General features: G+C 40.6%; 1 protein-coding gene across 2 annotated transcripts in view; it reads right to left on the bottom strand.

Annotated features, from left to right (window-relative positions):
• KLHL29 (kelch like family member 29) overlaps nucleotides 1-18,905 on the bottom strand; it is a 321,222-nt gene that overhangs the window by 120,194 nt on the left and 182,123 nt on the right. For both annotated transcript variants that reach the window (XM_057390429.1, XM_057390430.1), the window contains 2 exons: nucleotides 17,442-17,583; nucleotides 16,176-16,721 (listed from right to left, as the gene is read on the bottom strand). In XM_057390429.1, coding sequence (XP_057246412.1) covers nucleotides 16,176-16,721; nucleotides 17,442-17,583 — 688 coding nt within the window. The remainder of the gene's footprint in view (nucleotides 1-16,175; nucleotides 16,722-17,441; nucleotides 17,584-18,905) is intronic.

Genomic DNA, 18,905 nt, shown 5'->3' on the forward strand with positions numbered 1-18,905 from the left:
CCATGAGACTATAATGAACTCCCCATAATTAATATTATTAATCATGGGCCTAGCACAGAGGGCACATATCATGCATTTCATGTCAAAGGTTCTTATTAATAAACATTCCCATTTTCCCAGATGGTGAGAGCTAACAGCCTGCCAGAATTCCTTCTATCACTCAAACCTGTACCAGCTTTACAACCCGTAATAGAGCTCGGCTCTGTGCAGGAATCTCTTCCCTCAGACTTGGGGTGGTCAGCGCTTCGTGGGAGTCACCAGACAACCTGCATGATGCTTCAAAGCTCTGTTTTCACTGAAACAATTCCACAATAAATCTGCATGGGGTCAATGGGGCCCGAGAAGCGACCTTTACAACCCCACGCGGCGAGACATGAAACGCTGAAGATTTGACTCAAATGCTGCAGAAAAAGGAAGTTCAAAACAGAGGTTCCACTTTGATTTTAACTCTCGCTGATAYGCATGGGTCTGTGCAGTAAGTCAGCAGCCCAGAGCTATCATGTCCTCATAGCCATACTCATTTCTGAGGTGCAGTTTTGCTGCAACAGATAACTTTTAAACTGCTCCTATCAAAACCTTTCAATGCCAAGAACTGAAAAAAACCCTCCAGATTCTTTTTTCCTAGCTGCCTATAATTTCCATCAGAGGTGAACAATATTTTTCATGTAAAGCTTTTTGTACTTTTATCTTTCTTCTGGCTTCCTCTTTACTTTTTAACAGTGATGTGGTGTCAAATAATAAAAATGTCACTAAATTCCATGTTCTCTTATGAAAAATCATTGTAACTTCTGCTAAAGATAGCTCTGCGCTCTGTATCATTGACATGATAATGGTTTTATTAATGTGTACTTTGGGACCCTATACTTATGTACCTATCTGTATGCATCCCWGAAGTTACTATGGCCGATGTCAATGCCTCCTTGAGGAGCTTGGAATCTGTGGAATCCTGAACAGCTCTGTGCATCAAGACTCACTTATATAAATATTTCTTTCACTAGATTTTTTTCCCCTGGTAAGTTATTATTCTACTGCAGTCATACTATCACTCACTTTTTCTTTACTCCAGTGACAGTGTGCTTCCCCCCTTCCCCCAGCCTGACCTTTATTTCCCATAATTCTGCCCAAGTGAAAACCACCAGTGAAGTCATCATGGACATGTCTGGTCATGGTGGCTGAATCCAACTCAAAGCAGATTCAGGGGACACAGATAACAACACAAGAACCAAGGGCTAATCTGAGCAGTGCACCCAACTAATCACAATATTCAACAAGTTCTGACTCAAGGAAAATTTGGGAGAAGCTAACAAATATAGTTGGTATGCAAATACGRCTATGAGTCAATTATCTTGCTCCATACATAGTGGAAAGCCCAGGACCTGTTGGGCTCCCCTGCCTGGCAGCAGGCTSCACACCAGGATCTCTCCTTGAGYAGGGACACCTCTCAAGGTTACTCCTCAAAATTGAAAGATTTCTTGCCACAAGAGGTTCTTAGTAAGTGATTAATGGCATGTTAAACTTTGAAATCTTAGCTACATGATACAAAGGATTGATTGCACACMGATAATTCTTCAGGACATAAACAGTAGGGACTAAGGCTGGGACTAAGGCTGGATCCAGCAGCACCTRAAACCCTCTCTGGAAAGGAGTTTAGAATTCAAGGGAGTCCTTTCTGATCCTCATGGCTGAATGACAGGTTTCCCTGACAATTTTGTCTGACCTTGTCCTCTCTACAGTAAGTAATGGAGTGTATCTTGCCACTGCTGCATTTAGTATCAAAYTTTCTAAACCCACTGTTTTATATCAACAAACATTGCTGCTTCTCTCTAATGAGTGAAGCATGTCACTCATCCACAAGAAGTCACTCTAAGCATCTTCGTAACAGCACAACTGCATCTAGGCTGAGGAGCTGTGCTCTTCTCACTACACAAATGCAACTAATCCCAAACTTCTAGAAGAGAGGTCCTAACAGATTTTCTCAGAAGCTGGACACCAGAGATGGAAGAAATGTATTTTTTCAGTGCACGGCCTGGGAAAGATCAGCCTGGCTCATACCTAAGCTCCAATAAACAAACCAACAATTACACTTCTGAGCCCATTTTGTGTCTGCTATTCATCTTTAAGATGCTATTTTTTCAGAAGCTGAGAAAGGAAGGCAGGCTTTGCTTCCCAATCCTGGTTTTAAATGACGAGGGGCCTGCTGCCGAGAAACAGGAGAGCTCTGATCTCACACCAGCTCTATCTGAGGAATCTGTGATGGTTGTTAACTGCTGGGGGACTCCTGCATCAGTGCTGAAAATGATCTGGCAGGATAAAAAAGCAGTGGGGACCAAGGAAGTAGAGTCAGCCAGGCTCAGACTTCATCTCAGGCATGCATTCGCTCACGGTGTTAAAAATGGCAGCAACCCAACACGTGGCGAGCTAAACTGCCTCCAGAAGGACCATTGCTGACAGCTGCCGTCACCCTCCTCAAGCACAAACCTTCTGGCCAGCACCTGCTCCCCTGCTCCTGCTGACCAACACAGTTTGCTTGAGAGTTTTCGGGGCAATTTGCAGAGTTTAAAGAGTTCAAACTGACCATTTTCTCTACTCTGACACCCTTCCAAGAAGCCAACTGGGAGAAAAACCTAAAGTCGGCCAGAATATACAGAGAGGTTTCTAATCTGCCCTACATCTCCCAAAATGCCTCTCTGAAATGAAAACCTGTTTATAGGAAGAAAAAAAAAATGAAATCCAATGTTGGCAAAGGGAAGTGTGAGAAAAGGGAGGGAGAGAGGGAAGTGGATGAAGACAAGCTGTCTCTTAGAAAGCACAACTGTTGTTCCCTTTTGCCGCCTTCCTTTATCCTGTCCTGTGGGCATGTGGGCTAATTACCATGACTTGTACATGCCTGCTGCTGTATTACATGGGATTTATTACACACCACTCTTCATTGGGAATTCTGCCTGTGCGGGAAGTAGTTGGATTTAAAAAAAAAAACAAACAAAAGTCAGAACTTTCAAAATCTAACTTTTCCTGTTTTACTAGCAGCTAGCACCAGCTGTACAAGTCAACRAAAATTAACCTTCCCCCCTACCCCTTGGATATCCAGTAAACTCAGATTTGATCCGGATGTTCAGATTTCCACGCAGCTAAAATGCAATCAAATGCTTGATTTTGGGGGATAGATTTGCTTAAATTGTATTAATTCACAAGGATAAACACAATTAGTAGAGCTCATTAGCTTGCAAAATGTAATTTATTTTCTTGAATATACCCATTTCCTTGGATGAAGAGCTCCATTAGGTTTATTATATTTGCAAAGCTTATATAAAAATCCAAACCATGGCAACAAAGAGAAAATTGTTACTACACAGTCACAGCAGTCACTTTTCCATGTTAAATAAGTTTGGCATTTATTTATATTTAAATGAGACTATCTACCACTATCAAAACCAGGATAYGGGGCAAGTACTTATACAGAATATAATTAAAACTAATTCAAGCAACAAATGTGGCCTGAAATTAAAATACCCCCCAACTTCTTTAACTGAAAAATGATTCAATGTTCTCCTTCAAAACCCCAGTTTATAATTGCTTAATTATCATAACCACCAACAGTAAAGGGACACTGGCCGTTTACAGGCTCATCAGATGGGTCTGCATTTAGGCACGTCTAGTCTGCTTAGTGCTGTGCTTTAATTTCGCTGTAATATAAAGGCTTGAGAGTGGAGAAAATGAATACATGGCAAAGTACCTGTCATTACTTGTATCATATTACTGAGGTATTTTACGTGCACAATATGAAGGCGGCCGGTCCAATTTTTACACTGTTATCATTTTTGATATTATACTGTCTAAAAGCAGTGACACACAAAAGAAATGCTTTTATCATTCTCAATGCGGGGATGAAACTAATTACATCATCTGTCATCATTATACAGCTAAACAAAACTTTTCTTTCATAGAAAACTGCCATTTAGCAAATTAACGGGTAATGACCCATAATATACAGAAGATTGAAATTTGGGAATTACACTCACATTAGTTTGTTTTCTGCTTTCCCCTCAATTTTATTCCCCGATACATCATGAAAAGAAAGAGAGATGGAGAATTTCTTCAACTATTTAATTTGCCAATAGCCCTACCGTCCTTTTGGAAATTGATGCAGGATCATCTCYGTCCATATCAATGCATAGTTTCGTTCTACTTAATGATACAGACAGTCTGCCAAGCCAGTAAAAGCCAGATGTTAGTACAGTGATGCACAGAAACCTGCTGCTGGGGCCAGATTTTCAAAATCAGACATTAAACAATGAGCCTACATTTGCTGCCAGATTATGGATGGATGCTTAGAAAACGAGTACTGGGATGTGAATTTCTTCTGAAGCCTCACCAGGTCACTTGAGATGATGGCACGGAGRAGGCACCCGAGGTGCCCCAGCAAAGAGCCCCACAGAAAGGCCAGGCAGGGTGAACACCCCTCCAAGGGCCCTCCTGCTGCATGGATGCTGCTTCATGCCTGGTGTAAYGCTGCAGTGAGCTGTGTTTGGGAAATGTTCAAGTGCCACTAATGAAACAGAGATCTGTAGGGATTACAAGAGCCACAAACCATTGTGGAGGAGTCCTTAATGCAGACTCCCATGGTTTTGGGAAAGAAGAAGAATAAAAAAGAGACTTTGTCTTTCATTGTGTCTGATCATGCTACGTTCTTTAGGATAGCAGTTGGATAATAGGACAGATCTTAGGTGTGAGGGATTTACTACCAAGACAAGGTACCAAATCCATCCAAATCCAGAACAGTACATTTTAAAGAGATCTTTGCTCAATCTGAACTTCTGAGGCCCAGATCAGTTATTCTCTTTCATCATGCACCAGCTACGATGTGGGGAAAATAAAAAGGGAAATTCCAGGGTGAAGTAAGAATAAAAATAATGGCAAAGACTAGTGTATTTTGTATGAACCAGCCATATCAGTAGAAGCTTCAGTCACCAGTAGGTGCTTCAGATACAGTAAGAGCAATTAAGCATTTGGCCTTTCATTCCCATCGTCCACATCGGGGTGTTTTCTGTGGCCCATAAAATGATTTCCTGACTTAAGTGGAATTCTGAACTGAATGTATCTGTAAAGTAAGAGGAGTTCCCAGTTCCAATTTATCATTGTTAAAGTGGATTAAAGGATTTTTTATTAGTAACACTTAGAGCTCACTTGTTCATGTACTTGGAGACTTCTACCAGAGGAAACCTTCCCCAGCAGACAGCCAGGCCAAATCAAAAGCTGAAAATGAGCGTGTGATGAGCACATTACACAGGCTGATGAGGACTGTGATGAGCTGGGAATTAGTGAGGAAACCTTTGAGAAAAGACCAAGCACTGATGGAAACCGTGAGCGTGGCACTCGTCCTTTTCTGAGTCACTGCTGAACGAAAAGCTTAAGCCCCCTGTGGGACACTGCGCCACTGCAAGTGATGTCTCCTGAATGAGGTATGTAAGCCTCTCTCAGTGCTAACCCTCTTAGCAAGCCTTAATATTTTAAACAGTGTAAGACAGCACTGGAAATGGTGTGAGATAACAGTGTAAGTAGAAGTTTAACAAACSCTGAATCAAAACTGTTGACAATATGCGCCCAAATTGGCTTTAGTGGTATTGTYGTAATGATGCTTGGTAAGGATGCATTACATTCAGATGTAGCTCTCCATGGGCAGAAGAGGAAAGCCATCACAAAATGAGACTCGATCTGTTTGCTTACCCCACCCAATGGGCAAACACTTTATTAATTTTAGGTGATTTGAACCCATTATATCAAAATACCCTCAATACAATGGCAGTAAAATAGATCAAAAATTGTACTTTGCTATATTGTACTTCTGACAGAGGAGCTGTGTTCATGCTGAGCTGTCCATCTGCTGAGGCTCTTGACCCTATTCCTGAAATTTAAAATCTGATTGATGCTATAAACATATTTAAAAACAAATGCATTCAAGTTGTTTAAGTGTCTAAGTGCCTATATCATATCTATGGAAACCTAATTAATGCAGTGAAGACTGATGCAGCTGGTAACCAGAGGAACTCAGGGCAGCTCTTCACTGGTCCCTGGTGACCTTTGACATGCTCTGAGACAGCCAAGTTCCCCCAAACAGCACCTATGGAAGAGCTCTGCTCTCTGTACCAAGCAACCATGTAAGATGTAGTAACACATCCAGGATCTCCATGGCCCTAGCTGCCTGTGCTTTAATGACTGAGTGACATGTTCACTTTCTAAATTYAAGTAAGGGAAGGAATCTTACTTAACAGACCTGATTGCTGGTTAGGACTCTTTAAACTAAGACTTCTGTTTTGAATAGAAATTATTTATCTTTCTCATTTACTAACCTTGTAATAACCATCCAAGATGCTATCATTCCTTATTACAATACCTTTCTTTAAAAATTCTGTTTTCCATTTAAGATTTTAAGTAAAAGTCTCTTCATCTGTTTTTGGGACATAAATTCAAGATACAAGGGGGGGTTCCTTGAACTCTCCTGGTCCTCATTTCATGGCTGATAGACAACTACCAACACAGCCAAGCACTATCTCATCTTTCTTCCCTCCAAACTTGAAATATTAATTTCAGTGTCTTGGCATAGGTCCAGACTATGTAATTATAATCTAGATCCAGTCTGGGTAATTATAAATTATATCCTTAAAGCCACCTCTCTTATTTCACTTGGATGAAGTACGGGTACCTCTTTTTTTCTGTCATAAACACACCATGTGGTCCCACTCCACTCCAGAGCTGGCTATCTCCCAACCGAGTGAGAAGTTATATTAAAACCCCAACATTCTTTCAGTGCATTTGAAGGCATAGAAATCAGACAATGTTATCAACTCAATACATGCAATACATTTCTTAAATAGGTCCCCTTCTTTTAACTGTCTATAAAACATGTTTTGATATTTAGAATTTGTCTTCTATATATGTTAACAYATTATCTCCAGCTATATAGATCTTCAGTCTACAAACTGCCCTTCTTTCTTTAAAACACAAAAAAAAAGACTCGGTCTCAGGAAACATAAAATCTTACTGAAATACTGAATGTACCACTTTAGTATCTACAAATTTGGACAAAAATACATGATAAAATAATTTCCTGGCTTTAGCAAAATTTTTGATTGAATTTACCCTTAAAGCCAAAAGGTGTTCTCAGCACCACTTTATCTTCATGGAAGTGAATTAAGGCAGCCCTGACTGATAACACYGAGACACTGCACAAGGTTTGCCTATATGGCAGTTTTGAGAGAGAGAAAGAAATAAAAGAACTAAAGTAATGATGGCTTATCCAAAGGCATAAGGGCATTTCCAGTAAGGTGCTGTGGAACTCATTTAAGTTCTCAAAGAGGAAATTCTTACTGGTGTGGAGTTTTCACAGATAGGCTCTTGGAATGTATTGAATTTCTGCCCATGAGCAGATTTGACTGTCCTTGAACAGCTGATCCTTGAACAAGATGTCAAATTTGCTTGTACTGTTCCAGCAAGTAAAATACATGAAGAACATGTTATTYTGGAGCTGACAGAATATGAGCCCCTGTTCTCGATACATTTCTGCAAATGAAAGAGAGATTCATGTATTTCTTCAGAGAGCAATGGCTCTTTACATACTAATGGTTAAATACTTGAATCTGTCTGATCCTGAAATCACTTAAATGATTTCAGCTGGAGGTACCTGCTGTCCTCTAGCAAAAGTTCTTCTGAGATGCTCCTTAAAGGTGCTTCTGTATTTGGAWGCTCAACATGACTTTCAAACCAGAGCTCTAACCATCCTACAGAAGAACAAACAAAAGGCTCAAAAAAAGGGATTTTTCTTAAAATGGCACAGTATGACCATGATAGKAGAATATCTAGCAGAAAACATATTAACACAGCAAATTCAGCCATCTAGAAAATCCACATCTGTAACRAAGTTCACACAGCATGGTGGAAAAGGAAAAGAGCATAATCTTGTATTTCCTAGGTTACAGACAATGGGAATCTACTACCACTGCTCCTCCATCTGTTTTCCACAGGATGGTAGTGTTTTGTGCAAAATGATCCTTGTTTTAAAGAATCCACAGCTTGGGAATGCAAGGAACATTTCCCTATTCCTTCACWAGGAAAAGGTCACACAGAGAAGCTGGGTTTTATGTTGGATTAGGATAATCTATAATATAATCAGTCAGACTGAACAGGAGTGTCAGCCCACATGGCTCTTAAGACTTCTTCCATTTCAACCAATTTTGTCTCTTTTGTACCATCTTCCTCATCTGCACCAAAATACTTCAATGTGCACACTGATGAGCAAGACATTTTATCTCCCTCTGAAACATCAGAGGACTCACGAATAAAAAATGCAAGGTTCTACATGCTTGCATTTTTATTTATTTTGTGTAAWGCCAATGAGCATTGTGCAAAATACAATGTACAAAGTCTTGAGGCAAACCCTCCAATCTGTTGAAACACCTTGAAAAGTCAAATTGTGCAAACTTGACTAAGCATCTTGGCACCKTCTACAGGCAAATGCTTCTGACTTAAACAGTCCTGGTCAAGTCCTCTTGARCCCCATTTTTTCAGCAGCCCAGAGATTTTTCCAATACAGTAGTAAGTACATACAACACTAATGCTGTAATTTGCTAAATTTAACATGACAAAACTTCACGCTACTTTTGTTTGCACATCTAGGTGGTGGAAGTTTTGTCTATGAGTAATCATTTCTGCACGCTTATCTACCCCCTTCTTCRTGATGATTTCATCACCTGATGATACTTTACAGAATATCTACCCTGARTATCTAATCTAGAGATTTTAAGGTGGAAAATATACACAAATATCTTTTTACCCTAACTTGATACAATTAGAAACCTGTATATATATGTAAAACTATCCAGACTGAGTGGAAGAAGCTTAGCCAATCCTCCTGTGGAGAAAGAACTTAATGACRTAAGTTCTATGTCCTCAAAAGTACTTTGAAGATTCGAGGTGTTTATGTAATCCCATATTATTATTATTGTTATTATTGACCACAGCTCAAAGCCCAYCTCACTGTGGGACAGTGGTGCTTATCATCAGCAATCTCAAGGCACAGCAGGGTAAGAAAAGTCACTAYTTGGAAATGTTTGCATTTCATAAATCTGTTTAGATTTCTAAAATTTAACATGGGGCCGAGTAATTCTCATTCTGAATGCAATGAGACAGAAATTATCATTCAGAATTTTGACAATGTTCCATGGAGTACTGTGTGAAAAAAAAAGCATTTACATTTCAACCAAAACCCATTTGCAATTTAATAAATGTTTTTTCTGGAGATCTCCAGAGGTCATAGAATAGCCCATCTTGGGAACATTTAGGTATATACATAAAGGCACAGTCTGGCTCTGGAAGGACCCAGCTTGTTCAGTTTGGACTGAGCATGAACTCCCTGTACCCTTACACTGTAGTAGCTATAACTTGACAGGTCACATTTAAAGTCATKATATCAAAAGAAATGCTGTGAAGAATAAATCTTAGTGGGAAATTTTAGGAAAAGACAAACTTGTGGATGAATTGAATGCTCAGGAAAGGTAGCTTTAAAGTGACTGCAAGCATAGGAGGGCAGAGTGAAAGGGAACTGATATGCTTCCGACTGTACCCAAAGGGATGGATGCAGACAATGATTGCATCCAAATATGTGTCAAGAGTTGAAAAGACAAGAGGACCAAAGGAAGACAAGGTCAGAAAAACCAGATATTAAACCAGAATTCTGGAAGGAGAATGACAACTCTGCAAGTGTTATGGACAATTAATAACTTTTAGAACATTCGAATGCAGTTCCAGCTACCTGCAAGGGATTGTTGGAACAGTATTTGGATGGATGGATGGATGGATGGATGGATGGATGGATGGATGGATGGATGGATGGATGGATGGATGGATGAATGGATGGATGGATGGATGGATGAACAGGCGTCTGCCTGGAAATTTGAGCTGCATTTATAAAGAGTTGCAACTTTTGTATTCTGTGCCAAAAGAAAGCCTAGATTTTGGTTATCATCCAGCCCTGAGAAATTTTGCACTTTGTGAATATAGTGTTGTGTGGACGGAAGAGAAAATAGTAATTCAACAGAACTCTGCCGCCTCTCAGACTTATGTTGAATGCATTTGATGGCCACTGTCACGGACAAAATTAAGAAATTTGTTAAGAAATCACATTCTAAGCAGACCATATCTTAAGATTACAGAGTGGGAAGGAATTCAAGACAACTTCAAATATATCACTGTCTAATTARCTAGGTGGATCTGCAAATGATGACATAATACCATACAACAGTAAAATCAAAGTTCTTCAGCTCTGCATTTGCAACTGCAGTTGCAAACATGACATTTATTTAAAAAAACAAAGATATAAAAAATATGAGCACCAACCAGATTACTTTGAAGAGCAGTTGCACTGATTTTTAACTCACTTCAGCAAATAGCACAATTTTTTTTTCAACAATAATCCACATAAAATATTGGTGGTGCTAAGAAGATCCTCCTCCAGTTGAAACACAGAAATTTCAAGTCACTGCCATACTGAGAARTGTCAATCAAAAGAAAATTCAATCATCTTTTTTATGCTGTATGTTTAGCAAGGCAATGTTCCAGGACTATTACAAGTCCTCGTTGACTCTTCAGTGCAGTAAATCACTGTCTGTCATGACCTGACCGACAGTGACATTAGAAGGATGGGAATTATGGAAAATACCCCACCTCGACCACAGAAAGATGAAATGTATTTTATTGCCACTCAAGTGATGGCTTAGATACCCTCACCAACTTCGCAATCCTGTTAGGATTATATTAATGAAAGAAGATGGTAACTAATCTTGATAAAKATTTGATTTTAGAGGACCTGTTTCCTTTAAGTTCATTACAGTGCATGAGCAAGTAAAACATGAGGCAGCAGAGTGCTCATACAGTTAAGAATGCCAGTGGTATCCTGGGCTGCATTAGGGAAAGCATTGCCAACAGATCACAAGAGGTGACCCTGCCCCTCTCTACTCAGGATATCACTTCCATCCTAACCTAACTCTCCTACAAAAAACAGGAGAGAATGCAGTTATTTCTATTGTAGATTTCCTTCTTTACAACTATATGCATACTGTCCATATGTATATATACATGTACACAGAGACATTATACAATTCTATCTATAATTTTATAGCTATAATTTTTATAATCTATTATCTCTCTGAGATTTTCCTAAATTAACACATATTCTAGTGGAAGAAGAAAACGGAAAAGAAGCTTTTTAGAGTCTTCATCACACAATATCCTWTAACTAATGTTACTAGAATCCCAAGTGTTAGGTTACACATAGAATTTAAACACTTCTCTCCACCCCCAGCCCCCAGCATTCATGTCTACAACTAGGTACACTCACAGAAATGCAGGTCAAGCTGAAATCCCTTTGAAAATTCAGTCTTTTCTGTAGAAAAAGTTGATAGTTATTGATAAAATGTTGTACTCTGCCTTGTTACTATTCATGATTAAGGAAAGTAAATATTGTCTGAGGCCTAATGAGAATTCCAATGCAATAAAGTCAAGTGTGAAAGGTGCAATCAATAAGTGATGATGCAACAGTATTCGTTTGTAGTTTTGTTATTGTTTAGCTCGTGCTATTTGCTGATGCTTGAAAATGAAGTGTTAAGAAATTAGTGCTACAAGGATTAACATTCAGATTTTATTTCTGATATTGTTATGTTTCTACAGTCATTACATTCTGAAAACTAATTAGCATCTGCTTTCTTTTCCCACTGGTTAAGGACTGCAAACCAAAGAATTACAGAACAAAAATGCTATGGAAACGAACATCAGTATTATCCATGAACATCCACAAATTAAACCCCATGATGTCCATGGTTAATTTTACACTGCAGGAGTAAGTACTGCAATAAAGTACTGTACTTTCCTCATTTTTTGTGTGAGCAACTATGCTTCAAAGTGTATCAAGTTTACAACAAGCGTGTATTTCCAAATGTCAAACAGATCTGAGAATCTCAGCTAGAACGTTTATGTTCTATGTATGTCAGAGCTATCCACCAAGGGTTCAGTTTTGGATTTACAACAAATCTTGAATAAAAAGAAGYACATTGCCCTAGGAAACAGTCAAGGACTAAATCTCAGTTACTCAGTTTTCTGCAAGGAAACCAATCTCTTCCAGTCCTTCATCAGAATGATTAATTCCTCTCTGTTTGGGCTCAGCTGGCTTGGCAGGCAMATAGACATTGGTCTCTGTCACTGTGCCATGGCATGGGACACTGGTACCTTGTGACAAAAGCTGAAGGGATGGTTTCTTCTCTTCCCTGCAGGCACATTGTACGAGTGACAATTTGTGCTGGCCACATCATGTAGCCTGAAGATCCTGAAAATATGTTTGTATATTCTTTGCAACTCTGTATTTTCTGAAGAAGCCACGTAAAAAATTGTCTATGAGAACTTCAGTGGACCTTCACTGAATTCATTTACAATGAACATCTTTATGTTTCTGAATATTCTGATTTATTAACTGCTCTGGAACTTTAGCTCATAGAGCAAGATTTAGTACATGGCTAGAAAACAAGGGCTCACTCTGKTCTAAAATTTTGGTTACATGTCTGCATGAAGATGTCAGGGCTTTTGAAGTCAGCTAGGAGTATTTTACATATATCCTATCAAAAGGGAAAACTACAGGCCAAACCAGATGCCTCCCAAAACTCCTGTTGATTGTGCATGGTAAAAGACCCCATTTCCTTTCATAAGGCAGCTCTACGATTCTTCATACATTGCTAAAAGAAATAAATACTTTGAAACTTTATGTCTCTTGTAATGTAACAAAATTTATAAATTCACTATGTAAATAGAACATATAGCTAAAGTTAACTCATATTTAAAGAATATAACCCATCCTGACCAAGAAGATTCTCTAACACATGCACAATTTTTCTTACAAATAACTTCAACAGCATTAGGTAGAAATTAGCTGYAACACTGGAGAATGAATATCTATTTTATATGATGGTTCCTGTTATCAAAATGCATTTTTGGCAGTGGCATGGAAATGACTCTTTCAGTCATGTAAGTGAGATCTCTTGACCTATTGCAAATGAGACGGCACATTTGCAGTGCCTTTAAGTTTTGGCTATTTATTAGTTTATGTGTATTTAGAAACAGCTGAGTAAGGAACCTAGCTCTGMATGAACACAGTAAAATGGCCCAAACATGTACACAGCCAAAAGAAAGTTAATTATGGGAAATAAAACATGATGTTTTAAATGAGTTCCCTAAGAAAATCTAAAAATATATGAAACTCTATCATATTAACYAGCAAGAACTGCTCTTTCACTTAAGGGATAGTTGGGTAATTATTCAAACCTGGACAAGACTGGATTGTCAAGTGAAATAATAATTCAGAGTTCCACGGGATAATGAGATAGATCTCAAGGCCATTAGCAGTGGCTCTTATTATAATACTGGCCAAGGTTCCCCAAGAAAGAGAGATTATTTAAATGAAACTTGTAGGGAACTAGTTTGAACTTGTATATTTGAACAGCTTAGTACTGTCTCCTAGTTTCCATTCATTTCAGGAGAGAAAGGTATCTATCATGTAAGACTGTGAAATCAGTCAGACTTTCGAGACTTAAATCCCTGAGGGCAGAAATCAAAACATAAAATAATTAGAAAATCAAGCCACATTGAAACTCATGGAGTTTATATTAAGAATGCTATTCTAGTGAGATTTTAAGGTCTGGTTGAACACCCAGTTGTCCCCCTTTAATGATTGTTTCTCTCTTACATGAAAACAAGCAAATCCAACATACATCTTCTCTGACTTCAGATGTGTCATGAAGAACTATGGCTTTAGATGTTAGGGCTTTTTAGATTGGAAACTGAGGAAGGGATTACTTTATCTCTATAAAATAGGTTCTGCTTATGAGACATTTATATATGCATGCTTCATTCTGTTCTGTTTGTTTGCTTGTAACAGCTATGGGAATAACTCAATAGCTGATGGTCACAGAGAAACTCCCTAATCCCTGGAAAAACACTTGTCTAGCCTGCAGTTTATAAGGTACAGTACCACTAACTAATGTGTAGCAGTTGCCATGGATTRCAAATACTGCTTGTTTTAATATTCCCCTTATGATCCTTTTCTARGAACAGGGGTTTCCAAATACCAGAGCAGAGCTAGGTGTGGCATGCCTGGTGTACTCCAGTGAGGAACTCTGCTCTGAACCTTAATGAACATCTCCTGGGCTGACTGGTCCCTGGGRTGCTCGGACTATTAGGCTAGACTGGGGTTTACAGCAGGTTAAGCAAGAAGGCTGACWAAGAATTTGTAAATCAAATATTGAAGACTGATTAAATATTTTACGATATTTTTACTCGGGCTTTGATTTGAAGTTTACTTCATCTGCTAGCCAGAGATCTGCTGAAGGTTAATTGATRGAGGAAGAGTAAATAACAGCTGATGTTGCTGGCCCTAAGTATGCGAGGCATTTAGGAGTATTCYTAACCTCAAGTGTGCAGTCACTGACGTGCTCATTTGTCTCACTAGGTTAGTGTCACTGGGTCTCAGATATGTGATCAAATTACTGCCGTGAAAGTGGTTTAAGCTTATGTGTTTTCCCTTGTATTGTATATTTGCACATGTCTCCAGTGACACCAAGTAATCCTTTAAATTGTGTTAATTTGATCATGCATCCGAGTACCCAGTGCAGCAAATTGGGATAGGTGGCTATGGAAAGTGGAGATGATGCCTGTTAGAAGACAAATAGCTTCTATGGAGGAGAGAGAGACAACCAGCAGAACTTAGTCTACCAGGATTAGAGWATAAATCTCTCCTCTTTCTCCTACAAAATCAATGGTTTGTAACTTATAAACATGACCTGACAAATTGCTTCTGTGGATTTTTTTTTTGTTTGTTTTCTTTTTGGGTGTTTTTTTTTTTTTGGTGGTTGTTCTTCTTTTAAAGTGAAAGAATTAACCACACCATTATAATTGTCAGTTAATTAATTTTTGGCTATCTGATGGGGCTGGTGTCACTTGTAGCCCACTTGGAGAGAGCTCAAAGAAAAATACAGAAGCTCATSATCCAGCAAGAGCCCTCATCATATTCGGGGTTTGGAGTTGAAAACTTAAAAACAAAATGAATATTTAGTTTTAAAAAAGTACTGCTGAGATTGTATCTGAGCTCCTTTTCAAGGGAACTTTGGTAAGGATTTACACATACCAAAGTAMAATTTACGTAAAGAGCAGGAAGAGTTATTGGACTAATCATTTTTAATAGAGATTCCTTGTCTTTAATACAGAGCTACACAACAGAACTTAATMGCTTGTGGCAAATAAATAATTTACACATGGATTGTGTCTGAATACAAATGCATACATAAAATATTACAGACTTAATGAAGGTGCTGTTTTTTTACAAAATCAATTTAATTGATTTTGCTGATAGGTCTGCATTAATATTTTTGTAAGCTCCATTTTGCTTTACCTGTACATGTGGCCCCATCATGATTTGTAAGGGAGGAAGGGAAAACTCTCCAAATGCAATTAGAAACTCAGCACACAGAGCGTAGATAGTTTTGAAGTGTCTGGGGTAAGACACTCRGAAATAACACTCCACCATGACCCTGTGGAGGGGCTCATTTACAAAGTACTGCTCAGAAAAGGTCAACCTCTCAGAACGCTCATGACTCTTCAGGGTGTTTTTCAGCATTTGAGTCTCATGAAGCTGGAAATGAAGAGTTTTCCCCTTAACGCTGAATGYGTTGGGTTGTTCAGCTGCAGTCAGTTTGATTTGTGTCTGGCTTGGGGTCCTACCAGAGCAGGGAGAAGACAAGGGCTGAAGAAAGTGGTCACTGTTGTGGCAGATGCACAACTGCAGCCAGGAGGACAGTRGCTGGATGGAAACATGGGGTGTGTTTCACAGGGATAGGGCATGGGATGATGGCTGCTTTACCCTTGGGAACACTGGCTGTTCTGACAAGGCCTTTTCGCCCAGAACTTGTCCTGCCTCCTGTTAACACACTGCTTTTTGTCGTCAGTAACTCACAAAAGCTCAGCATTTTAGAAAAGTATGTAGGCAGCCGCTGGGGCTGGGCCCGCAGAGAGCGGCGGGGGTGCCGAGGGTCAGCCACCGCCCGCCTCCGCCGCACACCCCGCGGGGCCGAGCCAGCCCGCCTTACCTTTGGGGTGCCAGGGGTCCGTGAACTCGTACTTCCCCACGCCGATCGTCCGCAGCATCTGCACCCCGTTGGTGTTGTCCGGGCCGCCCGCAGCCGCGTTGGGGGGCAGCGGGGCGGCCGCCTGCCCGTTGGTGGCGGGCGCGCTGCTGGGCAGGGCGGCCGAGGGCAGKGCCGGCGGCGGCGGCGGCAGCATGGGGCAGGCCAAGTGGCCATTGCCCACCGCCCCGGGGCCCGGGTGGGCCACCGGGCCCACGCCGCTCATGGAGGACATGCTGAGGGGCTGGCTGTTGGTGTACAAGGGCTGGCTCTGGAGGTTGACCACCATGTTGCTGAGGGGCTGGGAGGGCTGCGGCTGGAGCTGGTAGTGGCCTGGCATCAGCGGGAGCTGGGGGGTGACGTGCGGCGGGAGGGAMGGTGTGACGCCGATGACGGGGGCCTGGACGTTGGCGGCGGGGCTGAAGGTGGGCGGCTGTGTCATCCCGTAGGAGTGCGTGATGAGGGCAGGCTGGCTGCCCGCTGCCACCGTGGTGACCCAGGGCGCTGCACCTGTGGWTGAAGGAAGGCCGGCAATGGCGGTGGGCCCAGACATCAACACCCTCATCCTTCCCCTCCCGCACCCGCGGATGGCACCGACACATCCCACTGAACAATACCTAGCACGGTCCGGGATCTGGAGCCGCTCCCAAGCAGTAAGTGCATAAAATTGCTGCGGCGATGTGAGCGCAATTGTTAAAATACTCGTCAGGTGACATGTGACATGTTTGTGGTTTTATGTATTTTGCACTTTATGCAGCTTAAGCGCACGCTTCCAAGAAAATTAACCTCTTTCCCTGCTGCGCTTTCACGGCTCCCTGACAAACACTCTGTGTGTATAATAATGGTGCTCCAGCCACTACAAAGACATTGTAATTAGGCGTCTGGCATAGCAGCACAATGTATGATATGTGTCTGGAAGCTGGAAATCATTTCAGGTAGTTCTGGACATAAAGGAAATCTTAAAGTATTACAGAATGCCTTTTCCTCTAGACAAGGCAGAGAAGGAGAAAAAAACCCTGCTCTAATGAACTTGCAGCACCTTAATACATTCATATCAGCCCCRGCATAGAAGAAACTTGAGGGGTCTTTACAATGAGGGAAAGCCCCTGCTAAAGAATAAAGAAAGGGCTCACAATGAAGTCTAATTTACGGAGGTAAATGGAGATAGTGCATTGAATTTGCTTTGAACGATTTTCTCTGGTGGAATTACAAATAAGATTAGAGACATACCTGGGTTTTCATTCTCCCTCATCTGTTTAGATGGAGGCTCATCAGTGTCCCAGGGCGTGGACTGATTGATGGGTGTCTGTCCCCACCTGACGCTTGTTGCAAGTCCTTGAGGCTGATTTTCAGTCTTGGAAATGCAGGGTGTCTRCCAGAGAGAAAGAAAAATACAGAATAAAAACGTTTTGACTACTGGGATTAATTACAGTTCCTCCTAAATAGTACTTTGCTTGCTTGTTACAGTCCAAGAGGATATCCTAAGATCTTTAAATATCATTCATTTGGGGCTGGACTACATGATCTCCAGAGGTCCTTTCCAACCCTAAYAGTTCTATGATTCTGYGATTGTCTTCCAGGTTTGCCTGACATGTCCGTATGGAAATACAATATATTTGAAAAAAATGCTTCTGGACATTTAATAGATCCACCTTAAAAAAAAAAAAATCCATAACAAGACAGTATTTTCAGAAATAAGTTGCTTCATTTGCCATGAAAATAATAATAATAATAAAAAAAAAAAACCAACAAACAACAACCCAGACATGATGATATCCATTCAGTGGCAGCCACATAAATGGGACAATCTTCTGTTTGCTCAATCTCTTCCAAAAATAGTGAGTTTTGTTTAGCAGGAGGCAGAACAAGAGAGACTTATTTACAACTGTAGGACAAATTACTGTAGAACAGTAAAGAGGAGTCTTCGTATTTACTGTCTGTCAACCCTTAAAATTGAATGCCAATAAAAAAAGCAGCATAACATCACTGGCCACTAAAGTGKGTATGTTGGCAGGTCTTCAGAGAGGTTAAAATAACTGTAAAGCAGGGGAAGGATTTGGGCTGAATAATCATCAAAGCAGACATGATCTGAAAGAGATCTCTTGATGAACAAACTATCACATGGACTTAATTGCTGCACCAGACCCCTGAGGCAATTTTAAGGGGACCTTCCCAAACAATCATGCCTTTGCTGAGAAAATGCCTATAGAAAACAAGGGTGCTCCAACAGATCTCATTTATTTAGGTCTGCAGTGTATTTCATTGCTGGAAGATTAAAAGTTTTTTTTCTCTGTTTTGTTTTTACTGGTGTCAGAACCTCTAAACYGAGCAAACGGAACCAGCTGCCTATTGCTGAATGAGTATTGAAGAGTGAAGCCATAAAGAACAGGAGACCAGTCTGAGCGATTGCTTGTTTGCCTCGCATCTGGGAAGTAATTTAGCTCAGAGATGGGGGTACAGCAGCTCCATAAATGCCCTGGGTCACGTTGTACCAATGAAATCTCTGTCAACACCAGCAGCCTGCTTGCCCATCACGAGTACTTCAATCACCCCRTGAAAGGAAGTCATTAGCAGAGCCATTTATGCCCTCTGCAAATACATGCACACCTTCCCCAAGCCAATCAGTCATTCCTCCTGTCTTTAAACCCACTGGAGGCACCTGCTTCCTCTTGCCCTCCCTTTTTCCCCACCAGC

Source organism: Malurus melanocephalus, unplaced genomic scaffold (assembly GCF_030028575.1).
Source record: "Malurus melanocephalus ecotype Western Australia unplaced genomic scaffold, MMel_1.1 scaffold_26, whole genome shotgun sequence".
In the NCBI taxonomy this organism is placed as follows: domain Eukaryota; kingdom Metazoa; phylum Chordata; class Aves; order Passeriformes; family Maluridae; genus Malurus; species Malurus melanocephalus.